At 34.9% G+C, this 17,162-nt stretch overlaps 1 protein-coding gene across 1 annotated transcript in view; it reads left to right on the forward strand.

The window, feature by feature from the left end:
- Positions 1 to 269: 269 nt before the first annotated feature.
- Positions 270 to 17,162, forward strand: part of DYNC2H1 (dynein cytoplasmic 2 heavy chain 1) — a 267,699-nt gene continuing 250,806 nt past the window's right edge. Inside the window, exons 1-11 of the mRNA XM_023511235.1 lie at positions 270 to 470; positions 4,209 to 4,379; positions 5,091 to 5,226; positions 6,244 to 6,362; positions 7,347 to 7,491; positions 8,260 to 8,492; positions 11,570 to 11,704; positions 11,807 to 11,920; positions 12,034 to 12,145; positions 12,448 to 12,572; positions 13,503 to 13,678. Coding sequence (XP_023367003.1) covers positions 276 to 470; positions 4,209 to 4,379; positions 5,091 to 5,226; positions 6,244 to 6,362; positions 7,347 to 7,491; positions 8,260 to 8,492; positions 11,570 to 11,704; positions 11,807 to 11,920; positions 12,034 to 12,145; positions 12,448 to 12,572; positions 13,503 to 13,678 — 1,661 coding nt within the window. The 5' untranslated portion in view covers positions 270 to 275. The remainder of the gene's footprint in view (positions 471 to 4,208; positions 4,380 to 5,090; positions 5,227 to 6,243; positions 6,363 to 7,346; positions 7,492 to 8,259; positions 8,493 to 11,569; positions 11,705 to 11,806; positions 11,921 to 12,033; positions 12,146 to 12,447; positions 12,573 to 13,502; positions 13,679 to 17,162) is intronic.

Genomic DNA, 17,162 nt, shown 5'->3' on the forward strand with positions numbered 1-17,162 from the left:
ATCGATTACCACGGAGAGCAACTACAGAGCTCCGAGATGGTCGATCGGCTCCCAGCGCTTTGCGTGCGCGTGCCCGAGACGGCAGTGATCCCTGCGCGGCCGGCGACGCCGCCGTAGCGCTCCGTCGTCATAGCGACTGCCCCTGGCAACCGCGAAGCTGCGCTTTCCCGCGGGCGCGCTCTGAGCTTTGGGCAAGCTGTGCTCTTCCCTTCACTTTTCTCTGGACTGGTTTCTTCTTCCTTCCTTCCCTCCCTCCCCGTTCCCCTTACCCCATCATGGCGGTTGGGTCCGCCGACGTTCGGAAGCTCTTCATCTTCACGACTACCCAGAATTACTTCGGGCTTATGTCGGAACCCTGGGACCAGCCACTGCTCTACAACTGTCTTGAAATCAACAACTTCTTGGACGACGGCAATCAGATGCTCCTCAGGGTCCAGCGATCCGACGTTGGCATCTCCTTTTCCAACACGGTACGTAGGTTCCTTGCAACGCTGCCTGGTCTCCATTCACGTCCCCAGGCCCAGCTGGAGGCAAAATTGGGTCACTCTTCAGTCTTACCCCACTAATCTTTGCCTGGAGCCCGAGGCTGTCTCCACCTCCCCTGCGGTGGCCTGTGGTGCTTCGGCGTCGAGCTCTGGGAGGCCGAGGTGGGCGATTGCCTGAGCTCGGGAGTTCAAGACCATCCTGAGCCAGAGTGAGTCCCTCTCTCTACAAGACAGCCGGGCGCTGTGGCGGGCGCCGGTAGTCCCAGCTACACGGGAGACTGAAGCAAGAGAATTCGCTTGAGTTGGGAGTTGGAGGTTGCTGTGAGCTGAATCCAACAGCACTCTACAGAGGTCAAAAAGTGAGACTCTGTCTCAAAAAAAAAAAAAAAAAAAAAGAATATCGTTTCCAAGGTTGCATCTCACTTGACCGAAGGAAGTTCTCACTCTACACATCTGGATCGACACAATTATATTCTTTTCTTTTTTAAAAAATACAGATGGGTTATAACTAAAGCTATTTTGAAACTAACCGGCCTTGTGGCTGGCGCCTCTAGTCCCAGCTACTCGGGAGGCTGGGGCAAAAGGATCGCTTGAGCCGAAGAATTGGAGGTTGCTGTGACTTATGACGCCATGGCACTCTACCCAGGGGACTGAGTAAGACTCTTACCCCCCCCCCCAAAAAAAAAGAAAAAACGTATTTTGTTTTTTTTCTCTTTTCCCTTTTGTAGTTCTTTGAGACAAATTTTAGTATATATTTTTTGGGTTACATACTGATTTTGATATTACCCAGGGGAAAATTAGGAATTCAAATTTTTGGAAAATGTTACATTTCCAAATGAAGTTTGAGTACGTTTTTGGTGTACAACATGTAATGTATTGATTTTTTTCCATTGTGTTGCTCTCTCCAGTGGCAGGGTTGCTTAAAAATGGTTGGCTTTGCAATCAGAACATATGTATACACTTGTGTGTACGTATATGTGTGCGTATATATCTCAAAGTAGAACACGAAAAAAAAATTGCGGGACAAATTAAAGGGGCTCAGTAAATGGCTGAAAGTTAACAAATCATAGGCATATTTTCAGCCTCTTCCTCTTGCGTTCACCTGTATTCCTAGGTCTCCCAGAGTATTTGGTACTTAGCAGGCGTTCAGTATACTTTTGTAGGATGATTGAATCATTCACCTCTTTCACTATAAATCTTTATTGTTGGGTTTAATTCAGTTCTATTTAATAAATGTTAATTTTGAACTTAGTATATGCATGGCATTTTGGCAGGTTTAGTGGGTTTACAAAGATTTAAAGAAGAGTGAATAATTACAGGGAACATTTATTTTCACTTTACAGTCTGTCATGCACTCTTTTATATGTAAGATTATTTGTGCATTTAATACCCGCAACAATACTATAAGACAGGTTTTTGTTCCTATTTTATTGCTGAGGAAATTAAGGCATAAAGGTTACATTTTAAGTGTTAACTATTTTATTTTTCTAATAGGAGTTGTAATCCAGGATCGGGCCCCCTGCTTTCTTGATGGACATATACTCAACAAATTATAAAATCAGGACACAGTGTTGTAAATGTAACTAAAAGTTCAGAAAGAATGCAGTGGAAAAATGAGGAAGGGTTTAAGATTTGTGAAAATGTTATCTTGTCTTGGGTATTAAAAGTTAAAATTATGACTTTTTCTTGTTTTAAGTTGAAAGATACTAGTAGAGCCCAACAAGGTATCTGTTATTTTTAGTTACATAGGACACTATAGATTTTTAGTCATACTTGAAAATATTTTGTTATACCTTAAATGTACTTTAGATGTCTGAGAGTCAGCATAATTTAGTATTGAGTCAACAAATTGAGTACCTACTGTGGGTCTCACACTGTCCTAGGTTCTGGGGATAAAGTCATGAGCACGGAGTTCATGTCTTAAAGGAGTAACATTGGAGTGGACAAAAATAGGTTAAAACAAGGCACAGATATATAATGTAACATAATTTTTGGTGTTGATAAATGCTGTTAAAATAAAAATAGACTAGACCCAGTGACTCATGCCTGTAATCCTAATACTTTGGGAGGCTAGGATGGGAGAATTGCTTGAAGCCAGAAATTTGAGACCAGCCTAAGCAACATAGTGAAATTTTGTCTCTACAAAAAAGTTTAAAAAATAAAATAAAACAATAGCCAGGCATAGTGGCATGGTTCTTGGGAGTCTAGGGCAAGAGGATCACTTGAGCTCAGGAGATTGAGGTTGCAGTGAGCTGTGATTACACCATTGTACTCTAGCCCAGGCAACAGAGCAAGAAAGACTCTGTTGGAAAAAAAAAAAAAAAGAACTAAAATAATCAGTAGTGGACAGGGTTGGGTGGGAAACTACATTAAAATAGAGTGGGAGAGACTATCTCTCGGGATTAGTGACCTTTGAAATGAGATTTAAATGGTGTGTAGCCAGACATAATATCGGGGGAATAGTGTCCTAAGCAAAAGAAGCTATTAAGTACCAAAGTTCTGAGCTGGGTCTCAGCTTGGTTTCAAGGTGCAGAAAAAAAAATCTGGGGTGATTGCTGAGGTTTAATAGGTAAAAGGACAATGTGGAAGATGAGATGAGAGAATAGTCTGGATCTTACACACAATTTAAGTTCATATAGGAATTCGTGGGTAATCTTCAGCAAGAGAAACATGTGATCCAGTTTATGTTTTAGGACAAAGTTTGGCAAACTTTTTTCTGATGAGTCATGTAACATTTTAGGTTTTGCAGGCTGCAAGTTCTCTGTTGCAACTATAATTTGGCCATTGTAGCATAAAAACAGCCATGTAATGGACTATAAGCCATGGAAATGAATGAATATGGCTGTGTGCTAATAAAACTTTATTTGCAGACACTAATATTTCGATTTCATATAATTTTCATGTATCATGAAATATGAGAGTTTGAGCAGCTTTCCAGTGCCCCCAAAATGTAATGTTTAGGATTTTAGAAAGTAGCATGATAGCATGAAACCCACTCAGCTGTAAGGTGTTCTTGTCTTTTAATCTACAGATTTCTCTTCCTGGAAAAAGAAATGAAAATAACTCTGAAAATATGTATATAAGCAAAGACTTCTTTTGAGCAGTATATTTTCATCTAATGAATGGATTACTATGAACTTACATTTTGAACAAGTTTGCTTTATTGAATTCCAGTTGAATTCATCTGGTTTCAATTTTGAATAATCTGGCTATAATTTAACAAAAATTTGATGCTTGAACTCTTTAAGGAAAAATTTTTGTTAATTTTAGGACATAGACAACTTAAGTTCATTTAGGTAGTTTAGGTATGCATTTAAAAAAATCACCTTTTAAAATGCTTTTTCCTGGTAAGAGGGAAATAACATCTTTGTTATTGACTTTCTGGGGTAGGAGAGAAGTACTGCTCATTATTGTATACCTGGGGGATACTGCTTTGATCGATGTAGTATTACTAAATTTGACTAGAATGGAGTAGTTAGCAAGTGTATGTTGACAAATACAGTGTTTTATGTTTATCAGTCACTTATCAAAGTAACGTTATGATATAATCACATGTAAGTGGGATTTGACCAGAGTAAAGATTGGTTTTGATATATTTTATCTTTAAAGTAATTATTTTTCTAAGTGCTATTATTATGGCAATACAACTTCTTTGAGAAACATTTCTTCTAAATATTAAATTTTATAAATGTAACAATAAAAATCATTTGTTTATTACTTTAGATTGAATTTGGTGACACAAAAGATAAAGTGTTGGTGTTTTTCAAGCTGCGACCTGAAGTCATTACTGATGAGAATCTACATAATAATATTCTTGTCTCATCTATGTTAGAGTCACCTATTAATTCTCTTTACCAAGCAGTACGACAGGTATTTGCACCAATGTTGTTAAAGGTGAGTAAAGTAACTGTTATTTTTTTTAACCTAGCATTTTAATAAATGTTTTTATACATACAAACATAGATGTTTATTATTTTATCTATTTATTTCTGGTTGTTGTTGTTGGGACAGAGTCCCACCCTATGCCCTGAGCAGAGTACAGTCGCCTCATAGCTCACTGCAACCTCAGCCTGGGGTTGTGGGCAGCCCGCTGCCTCAGCCTCTGGAAGCCTTTGAGATTATGGGTGCTTGTTGTGGCGCCTGGCTGGGTTTTTCATTTTTTTATGAGTCAGAGTCTCACTCAGGCAAGTCTTGAACTCATGAGCTCAAGTAATTTTCCCTCCTCAGTCTCCCACAGTGCTGGGATTACAGGCCTGAGCCACTGTGCCCAGCTGTTGATTATTTTATTTTATTTGCTATTAATATCATTAGTTTTATAACTAAAATACCTTTTTTAACTCTTAATTTTAAAGTAAGCTTTGTTGATTTAATTTTAAAGTAAAGGTGTAAAATATAACTCACATTAAGCTCTTACATTTCTTTGGTAAATGACCTTTATAAATTTCAACTATTGAGAGGACTTTTTATCTCCCTTATGAAATGGAGGTATAGTCAGTCTTTAAGTTAAACAGGGGTTTTGGACATAGTTTTGAGATAGTGTTTAAGGAAGCCAATTTGATTGGCAAGATTTTGAGCAATGGTTATTCTTGTCTGTTTTTTTTTTAGGATCAGGAATGGAGCAGAAACTTTGATCCCAAACTTCAGAATCTTTTGAGTGAACTAGAAGCTGGCTTGGGTATAGTTCTACGAAGATCAGACACTAACTTATCAAAATTGAAATTTAAGGAAGATGACACTCGAGGTATATAACCTTAGCTTAATACAAGAAAGTACAGAATGATTGTTTCATTTTAGTACATTAGTAAATGAACCTATTTCTTCACAGATTTTTTTTTTCCACACTCTTGGAACTTCTTAGAGCATAGCTTTTTTTTTTTTTGAGATGGTGTCTCACTGTGGCCTTGATGGAGTGCCATGGTGTCATAGCTTACAGCAACTTCAAATTCGTGGGCTCAGGTGATCCACATGCCTTAGCCTCCCAAGTAGCTGGGACTATAGGCTCCCACCACAGTGCCTGGCTATTTTTAGAGACAGGGTGCACTCTTGCTCAGGCTGATCTTAAACTCCTGTTCTTAAGTGATCCACCTGTTTCAGCCTTCCAAAGTGCTAGGATTACAGGTGTGATCCACCATGTGAGGCTAGCATAAGCCTTTCTTTAATGAATAGATTTATATATATTTGGAGAAAAGGAAAATATCTTTAGCAATGTGCAATTTGTAGAAATAGAAAATATAGTTGTTTCTCACTATTTGCAGTTTGTAGAAATAGAAAATATAGTTGATTCTCACTATTTGCAGTTATGTATGTTTTATAAAGTCTCTATGAACCCTGAATTAGCAAATTCTGAACTTTCGTATCTAAAGGAAATATGGGATTAGGTTCCTTTGAGCCTTTAATTTATATATTGTTGATTCATTAACATTGACTTTATGGCCAACAGCACTGTAAATCATGCTTGAATAAAGCTTATCTTATATGTGTATTTTCTCTGTAAGGCACATCACAACCTTCTTGTGCGTAGGAACCTTGGACAGCAATTTAGCATTATGCTATAGGGCATTTTAACAGCAAAATCATTAAGAGAAAACATAAAGGTGTGAAAATATCTGCACTAATATCTGCAACAATATTTGTTCACAGCATGAGATAGGGAACAAGAAGGTAGAGTATCACCTTGTTTTCCCTTAGTTGGGAACCTTATGTGTCAGGTGACTTAAATGTTTTGCTGCTCTGACATTCTGTATCTTTTCTTTTCTAGGTATTCTTACACCAACTGATGAGTTCCAGTTTTGGATAGAACAAGCTCATCGTGGCAATAAACAGATTATTAAAGAAAGAGCCAGTTATTTTAAAGAACTATTTGAAACAATTGCAAGAGTATGTGTTCATACATAGTTATATATCAGGCATTTTTAAATGCACTGTAGGATTCAATTTTCACTATACTTTCCTGTATTTAAAGTCTACTTGGCGAATGTGAACCAAATACATCTTTCATATGTAGCAAAGTTTACTTAAGATGTGTATTTAAAATGACTGCAAATAAGAAATCTAAGTTAGTTAAATTCTGATCTCTAGTAAATGTTTTTCTCAAGACCAAAATTACTTTTCTGCAGGTATGTAGTGAAAAACAAACAATATGATAACAGAAGTTTATGTATACAGTAGTAGTATGTTCTTTCAAAAGAATGTTCCCTTTATTTGAATTAGCATTTTGAAGTAATCTGAAGTATGAAGTCTTTAGTTTTATGCTTATTTGATTATTCCTTGATATACTTACATAGAGATTAAATAAGTGACCATTTTAAGTATGATTACCAGAGACTATTATTTTCTTTCTTTTTTTTAAGGCTATTATTTTCAAAGGAACTATGCAGCAGTTTTCTGTTCATTTCCACAGTAATTTCAATAATACCATTTTAATGAAGTGTTTGAAATGATTTTAATGAGCTTTTTTGATAACGGTGATGGAATACAGTATAATAAAACTTGTACTATGGTTGTATTATTATTAATTATCATACAGTGCTATAGATGAATGGATAAAGACATATGAATGCCTCTATGGAGCTGAGGCTACCTCTATGGGGTAAATTAAAAAAAAATGAATTCAGATACAAAGTATGTAAATAAATGAATACGATTTTACAATTTTAGTTTATTGTTCTGGCTTTCATAAAATTTATTTGTATGGAGGAACTTGTAGGACATTTGCATAAAGAAATAATTATCGCCTGATCTGAAAAGGTAGAGAAAATAATATGGTAAATATTACAGTTATAGCCATTGAAAAGCCTGGAATCTATATTACCCAAGGTTTAAATATGATTATCTTTACAAATTAATGAATTTTGGTTTTAGGAGTTTTATAACTTGGACGCTCTATCCTTATTGGAAGTTGTTGATTTGGTAGAAACTACTCGGGATGTCGTGGATGATGTGTGGAGACAAACAGAGCATGATCCTTATCCTGAGTCACGGATGCTGCATCTCTTAGACATCATAGGTACCTGCACAGAAATAAACTTTTGAAATTTTGTTAGCCTATCTTATTTTCATTTCTTTTTGTCCTTTAAGTCCTTACTTAAAATGCTCCTCAATATAACAACTGTTCCTCAAAATAACTCTTCAAGTGAATCATGTAGTATTATTTAAATAAATATTTGTATAATTGGCTAATTTAAGTCATGTAAGTCAAAGTCTTTGACAGCTAATAGAAGTAAATTTTCATACATGTTTAGTATTTATTATACATATTAATTCAGACTATTTGAAATGAACTATAAAATGAAATGAACTATGAAATGAAATATAAAATATTTTGGCTTATCTGTCAGTATTAAAATTTTTGATCCCAAACTACCCTTCTCATTATTATTAGAAGGAAATATCATACAAGGATGTAAAGTTGTGTGTACTAGGTTTTTATTGCAGTATTATTTGTAATCTGCATTAAAAACAAATAGTAGTTGAGAAGTGTTTGCATAATACTATATCCACATAGTAGGCTCTGTAGCCTTCATGTAATTGTATATTTATTTTTGTATTTGAAAGATGTACATGATATAGTGAAAGATGCAAAACTGCAAACTAATGTGTTTCTATGTGTGTTTAAAGTAATATTTGTTATTGAGAATGTTAGTCTAGGGGTGTACCTGTGGTATTTTATAGATTCTTTAGTTAATTTGTATGTTTTAATTTTGTCATAAGCATGTATTTTATAATTCTGTAAGCACGTTTATTTTTATTAAAATCATCCTTTGTGTTTTAATAGGTGGTTCATTTGGAAGGTTTGTTCAGAAAAAGTTGGGAACTTTGAACCTGTGGGAAGATCCTTATTATCTTGTGAAAGAAAATCTGAAAGCCAGTATTTCAATTTGTGAACAGTGGGTGATAGTGTGTACTCATCTAACAGGCCAGGTGTGGCAGCGTTACGTTCCTCATCCATGGAAAAGTGAAAAATACTTCCCGGAAACCCTTGACAAACTTGGCAAACGCCTTGAAGAGGTATCAGTTTGATTATTTGGATATTTGTCATTTGTCTTTAAGTGTACAGTAGGTCTCCACTTGTTTGGATTTCATGCTCAACAAGCACTCTACCTTTGTTATGATATTATTCGAAGTTCTGAGAGTGACTACAAGTTAAAGTTATGTGGAATAATTGATGGCATCATCTGGCGCAGTGCCAGGTGTGCAGCAGGAACTATGTGCTGATTTCTGCATCCTCTTTTTTCTTCAATGATCAACTTGTTAGTTGTAAACTTGTATTTTTTTCTTCATTATAAAAAAGATAATCCCACTTGTCCATGTATGGAAGCTCTCAGACATTCTCCAGACTACTGAAATTATTTTTAAGTAGGGACAGTTTTTAGGGCATACTTGTTTCAAATATTTGAAACAGCTGCTTAATTTACATGAGTTATGAGTTTCAGTATAGAACTTATATATTTAACTTCAAACAGATAGGCAAAATGATTTTACTAAAAAAAAATGAATTTACTTAAAGACTACAAAGTTAACTTTTTCCACCTTGCTTAGGGGAACTGTAGTTCTTTTTTTTTTAATGGAATATTTCAAACATAGACAAAGGTAAATTAGCATAAAGACTGCCCATATATCTACTACTAAGTGACTTTATTCACTTCTTGTCTCAGCTTTGCCTCCCCTGCCTCTTCTGTTTTTTTGGCTAGAGTCTTTTTAAAGCTGAGATACTATGTGCTTCCATCCTTAAAACGTAACTATGGTATGATTACCATAGCCAAGAAAACAATGATAATTTCTTAATCTCTTTTTTTTAATCTATCCAGTGTTTATTTATCTTGACTTAGAAATTTTTTTATAGTTGGTTTACTTGAATCAGGTTGCAAACAAGGTCTACATAGTGCATTTAGTTGATAATTGTTTCCCCTTTCTACTTTTTGTACCACGTTGTATTTCCTCCCTTTTGGATTCATCTTTTTTTTTTTTTTTTTTTTTGACACAGAGCCTCAAGCTTATTGCCCTAGGTAGAGTGCTGTGGCGTCACAGCTCACAGCAACTTCAAACTCCTGGGCTCAAGCCATTCCCTTGCCTCTGCCTCCCAAGTGCCTGGGACTCCAGATGCCCACCACAACGCCTGGCTATTTTTTGGTTGTAGTTGTCATTGTTGTTTGGCAGGCCCGGGCTGGATTCAAACCCGCCCAACTCTGGTGTATGTGGCTGGCTCCTTAGCTGCTTGAGCTACAGGCGCCACCTGGATTCATCTTTTTATATGTATCTATGTATCTGTTGCTCAGGATTTTACCTTCTCTCCCATTTTTCCTATTAAGTACTAGTTAGCTATACAGTCTTGATTAGATTAAAGTTCTTTTTTTTTTTTTAAACAAGAATACTTCATAGGTGGTATGGATAGTTCTTATACCTCTTACATCAGGAGGCATGTACTGTCTGTTTTTACCACTTTCAGTGATGTTGAGTTTGAAGTTATGGGTTCAGGTATGATCACCTTGATCTGTCCATTGTAATGCTATCCATCAATTTTGTCATTGTGATTTTAGCAGTTATTGATGGTCATGAAGGGTTGCAAAATGGTAATTTTCTGGTTCTGTCACTTTTTCTGCATTTATTAATGATGATTTTTTTATATGGAAGAATTTTCCTCAATAACTTTTTAGTTGCTCTGAAATATAGTTTGCATAGGAATGGCAGTATAGACGATTACTTCTTTTTATTTCCTTTAGATCTATGAAAAATAGGTTACTGGCATAGTAAGTTCCATATGCCACCACGAAACGTTTTCTGGTAGTAATGTTATGACCTCATGAATTCTTATATGTTATGTGTTTCAGTCCATCGTATAATAGTTATATTCAAATTATTTCATCTTTGGGTAGAGAGCACTGCTTCAAATTAGCTCTTGTGTTATTTTGACTCAGCTCCAGTATTTCTTTGATAACTTAGGCCCTCCAAAATATTTCAGCCCAGCTTAGGCCAGCTTGTATATTTTCTATCCCATACGTGAAATTATCCATTATTCCAAGGAGCGTGGTTCTTTTTAGTGGGAAATAGTATTTAGCAGAAACATGGTTGGGGAAGTTACTTACTGTATTTCCCTGAAAATAAGACCTACCCCCAAAATAAGCCCTAGCAGGATTTCTATGCATTTGTTAAATATAAGCCCTACCCCGATAATAAGACCTAGTGATGGGTGTGGCTATGCAGATATGATACATCATATCTAGTGATATGGCGTGGCTATACACCATATATGATGATATGATACATCATATCTAGTGATATGGCGTGGCTATGCAGATATGATACATCTAGTGATATGGCGTGGCTATGCAGATATGATACATCATATCTAGTGATATACCTAGTGATGGGCATGGCTATGCAGAAACGATACATCATTTCAGTGCAGAGAGGAAGACATCCCCTGAAAATAAACCCTAGTGTGTCTTCTTGAGAAAAAAATAAATGTAAGACAGTGTCTTATTTTTGGAGAAACACGGTAGTTAAGAATGTTTTTAGGCATTCTGGGTAAACAGAATTGTTAGATATTTTTTTAAGCAAGAGAAAAATAAAACATGAGCTTATACTGTGATTTCCAACTCAAGTGGATGGAAGATTATAGTGTTTTTACTTAAACTTCTTGATTAACCTTTGATTGTTGGTGGAAATTTTCAGATTAAAATACAAAGATAGTTGTTTTCCAGCTGTTTATAAATTATAAATAGGGCTGTTAATGTGTCATTTTATTATTAGAAGTGCAATTTAATTCAGAATAATGAAAATCAGAAGTTTTTATTATATTTAGGGCAGATTCTACAAATTTAATTAAATAAGCTTTAAACATAGTTTAAAAATATTTAGATTTCATATATTTTACTAGATTTGAGCACAGTGATTAATGTTAATGTGCATCCCTTTGATTGCTGAGTGATAAATCTCAGGTTTATAGTTACAGTTTCATTTCATTCATTTCCATTATTGTTCTTTAAACATAGTTAAATAAATTTTTACCTCATAGCTTTAGATTTTAAACTTATTTTTGTAGCTTTTTAAATTTAAATAAATTGTTTTCATACTTTATGTTTTAGGTCTTAGCTATTAGAACAATTCATGAGAAGCTTCTCTTTTTTTTACCGGCTGGTGAAGAGAAAATGATATGCCTGGCTCGAGTATTTGAACCTTTTACTGGCCTGAATCCTGTGCAATATAATCCCTACACTGAGGTGAATAGATATGTGTTTAGAATTTCTCTATGATTTCCTCTTTATGTTTTTCCTTATAAAAGCAGATTTTTGAAAGTCTAATAATATTATTAATGTGTTTAGCCTTTGTGGAAAGCTGCAGTGTCTCAATATGAGAAAATTATTGCACCTGCAGAACAAAAAATAGCAGGAAAACTGAAAAATTATATTTCAGAAATTCAAGACAGTCCACAGCAGGTAAAATATTGAAATATTTTACTTTTAATATTCCCCTTCAGCTATTCTAGGAGTTATATATTTACTAAGTCAACCCATTGGGATGAACATTTACTTATTTTGTTTTATATTAGCTTCTTCAAGCATTTCTGAAATACAAAGAATTGGTGAAGCGTCCAACTGTAAGCAAAGAATTGGTGTTAGAAAGAGAAACCTTACTGGCAAGACTCACAGACTCAGTTAAAGGTAAATTTTTTCAGAGATTATAGTGCTTGAGAAATGTTTTTGTAGATTACTTTTTTGTCTTTTGCCTACCATTTAGGATTAAGAATACATTTTCTGACCTTTTGTGCTAAAGACTAATTTATTTATTTCTGTTACAAATGCCAGATTTTTTGAATTAAGACTATTTTCTTTCTCTGTTTCAGTTGAGATACGTTCCTCGAGGATAAGGACTAACTTTTATTATTTTTCTATTCATAGCTTTTGACACAGGGAAGGCATCTTTGCTCACTCTGGGCATTCATTTATTGGCTTAAATATTACAGATTTTCGAATAGACTTTGAGAATCGGTGCCGAGGAGTTCCTGGCGATGCAAATGGACCACTTTCTGGCAAAAATCTTTCAGAAGTTGTCAATAATATAGTTTGGGTTCGCCAGTTGGAATTGAAGGTATATGTTGTAATAAAAGTTGAAGGATACTAATTATAAGATGTGCTAATAAATTAAGGCATGTAGAAGATGCTATATAACTATAGTGTAAATAGTCTCTGTTTTTCTTGGAATATCTAATTTTTACATGAAACATAGAAGTCTAAAAAAGTATAGAGAGGAGATTCTAATGTTTCTTTGCATTCCTTTAGGTTGAAGGAAAAGTTAAAGTTAACTGTACATTGTTTACAGGAGTAAGAGCAATTTAGGATTTAAAAGACTATTATTTTAGTATTTTAATAGTATTAAAATTGCTGTAAGACTTTTATGGACTCAATAATTAGTATGTGGCACAGTGTCTTACATTTGACTTGTACAATACATGTTAATTGATTATAGTCTGTGATTAAGAGCAAGACCTTATAGAATGTTAAAAAGCTAGCAAATTTAAGTTTTATTAAGTAGTTTTGTAGCTTTATTTTCTGAAATATTCTGCCTCATGATTTTGTCAGTTTTGCAGAATTTTTCTTAATGACATTTAAATTGGCCTAATTATTATTTAAATTGTTGATGAAAGCACTTAGCTAAGGACCAAAATTATTGGTGAACATCTTTAGGAGTATTGCTGATGTTCCTGGAATTTCCTCTGAAAATCAGTGGTGCACCTATATTTGGAGAGCTGACTTTTTCTTTATTCTTTGTTTTACTCTTCACATTCCTTGTATGGGTTATCTGTCTTCTGTGTTTTGCTATTCCAACACTGTATTTTTCAGATGCAAAATAGGGGTTGATATTCTTACATTCTTTGGCAAATCTTCTATTTTACTGCTTAATAGATGAAAGGACAAATACTTTGTGAATCACAGATCAGAGAAGGGAGCTCATTAATTTAGGCTAATTTTATTAGAATTTAAATGTATAATATATGTTCTTATAATTTGACTTTTTAAGGTAGATGATGCTATCAAGATTGCAGAGGCTCTTTTATCTGACCTGTCAGGTTTTCGATCTTTTCATCGAAGTGCTGAAGATCTTTTAGACCAATTTAAACTATATGAACAAGAACAATTTGATGATTGGTCCAGGGATATTCAGTCAGGTTTGTCTGACTCTAGATCTGGTTTGTGGTAAGTACAAATGTACTAACCTGTAAAATCTAAAACTGTGTTATTTATTCAAGTAGCAAATGGAATTAATTGTTTTTCTCCTTTTTCCAAACTTGCTGCTCCTGCTTAAGTTTTTCTGTTAGATTTTGATCATCAACTTTTGAGTCATTAAGGTTGTAAACTTTGATGATACAGTTAGAGGACTACCTCCCTTTGCTTCTCATGTCTATTTACCAGAGCTGTGGATTCTCATTTTGGAATTAGTTTTTCCCTCTCTCATGGTTTTTTATTGGTTTTTATACATATTTTTTACCTTTTTGCATTATTATACACACATACACCTTTTAACCATAAAATTTCATTAAGCTCCTTGAGACAGAGATTACTTCTTCATGGTACCCAACAGAGTAAGGTGTTGGTAGATATTTATTGAGCAATAGTGAATGTATTAATTGGTTTATCTAATTATTCTAATGGCCATTTAAACTGGATAGTCTAAAAAAACTGTTATTTCTTTGTACCTCAGGTTTACCGTTTCCAGAATATTATTGTTTCTATTTTTAGAAACTTGTCATGCCTTTTTAAAAAGTAATTTGTTGATATATGAAGTTCTATTTATTTCCCTCATATTGCTACAAAGGATAATTAGGCCCAAAGTGGTGCATCTTAAATTGAATGAATAATTCTTTTTTTCTTTTTTTGATCTAGAATTCTGGCTCTGGAGAAAGATTAGAGATAACCAAAGGGCATAAGAGCATAAGAGCATTAGCTTTTCCCCTTCCACTCTGAGCCTCAAATATGAGAAATACTGTAGGAAAAAAAAAAAGAGTGTTTTAGTTGACTAATTTTGGAAAATTTGTACATTTTATCACTGTAGCTCCACAGGAGATACAGTATATATAGTAGCAAAACAGGGTCTGAGATCTGCTGTAAGGAAGCCTGTTTATTTTGTTCTATACAGTGTTTTTCATTTGACAGTGAAACCCTCTTCCTCCTGTGTTTTTTTGGTGTAAAACCTGTTGTCCTAAGGAATCATCAGTATTGTCCTAAGAAATCGTATGTTTTTTAGCATATTTGGGGAAATGCTGGTATATACAAAGTAATTTTGAAGATCTGTACTTAATAAAGGCAAAAATCATCATTCTAGTTTTCTGACAAGCTTTATATGTGTTTATGAAAGTTTGGGCTAAGTCACCATAAGCCATTTTAAAGTATCTACTTGTTATTATGTCTTATTTTATGTGGTGTTAAGTAGGCTGAAAATTTTTTTTTTGAGACAGGGTCTAACTTTGTCACCCTTGGTAGAGTGCTGTGGTGTCATAGCTCATAGCAACCTCAAACTCTTGGGCTCAAGCCATCCTCTTGCTTCAGCCTCCCAAGAAGCTGACACTACAGGCACCCACCACAGTGCCTGGTTATTTTTAAAGACGGGGTCTAGTTCTTGTTCAACCTGGTTTTGAAGTCCTGAGTTTAGGCAATCCATCTGCCTCAGCCACCCTGAGTGCTAGGATTATAGGTTTGAGCCACTGTGCCTGACCAATAGATTTGTTTTTGGCTGTTAAGTAGGTTACTTTCTAAGACCTGCAGATTTTCTTTCTTTCTTTTTTTTATTTCAAAATATTATGGGGCTGTCCTTCTCCTTGATTTCTGTTGAGTTTTACATCCCTGTAAGCACATTATGCTCTTCAATTAGTTCCAGTTTAATAGAGAGTGCATGGGGTGTTTGTTTGAATCAAATGTGACTCTGGAACACATGGCCTAACATACTTATAGAACATTTTACCCCCCAACCACTAATTATACATTCTTCTCATTAGCACAGGGAATATTTTCCAAGATTGATTATGTTAGATCACAAATCATGTCTCAACAAATTAAAAAAAACTGAAATCATGCTATGTATCTTCTCACATCTCAGTGGAATAAAACTAGAAGTCAATGCCAAGAGAAACACCCAATCTTACATTGAGTCATAGAAGTTAAACTACTTCCTGCTGAATGAATGTTAGATCAATGATGAAATTAAGGTGGAAATCAAAAGACTTTTTTAACTGAATGAAAGAAGGGACACAGTTATCAATATCTGTGGGATTTAGTAAAAGGAGCCTGAAGGGGAAAATTCATAGCTTTAAATGCCTATGGAGACAGAAAGATCACAAATTAACAGTCACAGAGACATGTCTCAAGGGGAGTAAAGGAAGAGTGAACCAAACCCAAAACCAACAGAAGAAAAGAAATAACCAAGATTAGAGGAGAACTAAATGAATTCAAAAACAAGGAAATACAGAAGGTCAACAAAACAAAAAGTTTGTTCTTTAATAAAGATACAAAATCAATAGATCTCTTACAAGATTAACCAGGAATAGAAGAGAAAGGACCCTAATAAGCTCAAGCAGAAATGAAAAAGGAGATATTACAACTGATAACACAGAAATACAAAATATTATCTGTGAATACATGAAAATCTCTGCACATAAACTCGTAAACAAAAGGAATGGCCAAATTCATGGAATCACACAACCTTCGAAGATTCAATTAAGCAGAAATAGAGTTCCTGAATAGGCCAATAATGAGACATGAGATTGAGGTAGTAATAAAAACTCTTGCAACAAAAGAAAGCCCCAGACCAGATGGATTCACAGCTGAATTTTATCAGATGTACAAAGAAGAGCTGGTATCCATAATGCAGAAATTATTCTATAATACTGAGAAGGAGAGAATCCTCCCCAACTTATTCTATTAAGCAAGTATCATCTTGATATCAAAACCAGGAAAGGACACTACAAAAAAAAACTTATGGACCAATACCCCTTATGAATATAGATGCCAAAATTCTCAGTAAAATACTAGCAAACCAAATTCAACAGCAGATCCAGAAATAATCCACCATGACCTAGTGGACTTCATCTCAGGGATGCAAGGATGTTTCAACATGTATCAATTGATAAATGTGATTGACCACATAAAAAGAAGCAAAAATAAAGATCATCTCAATAAATGTAGAAAAAGCATTCAACACCCTTTCATGATAACCCCTAACAGGGGTGGTGCCTGTGGGTCAAAGGAATAGGGCGCCAGCCCCATATGCTGGAGGTGGTGGGATCAAACCTGGCCCTGGCCCTGGCCAAAAACTGCAAAAAACAAAACAACAACAACAAAAAACAAACTAGGCATAGAAGAAAGAACGTATCTTAAATTTGTAAAAGCCATACATGACAAACCCACAGCCAACATTATACATGAAGGTTAGAAAGCTGAAAACTTTCCTACTAAGAACTGGAACAAGGGCGGCACCTGTGGCTCAAAGGAGTAAGGTGCAGGCCCCATATGCCTGGGGTGGCGGGTTCAAACCCAGCCCTGGCTAAAAAAAAAAAAAAAAAAAAAAAAGAACTGAAACAAAACAAGGATGTCCACTTTCACCACTCTATTCATCACAGTACTAAAAGTCTGAGCCAGAGCAACCAGGCAAGAAAAAGGAACAAAATGCATCCAAATAGGAAAAGAG

This window comes from Otolemur garnettii, unplaced genomic scaffold, assembly GCF_000181295.1.
Source record: "Otolemur garnettii isolate 467f Iridium unplaced genomic scaffold, OtoGar3 scaffold00001, whole genome shotgun sequence".
Classification (NCBI taxonomy): Eukaryota; Metazoa; Chordata; class Mammalia; order Primates; family Galagidae; genus Otolemur; species Otolemur garnettii.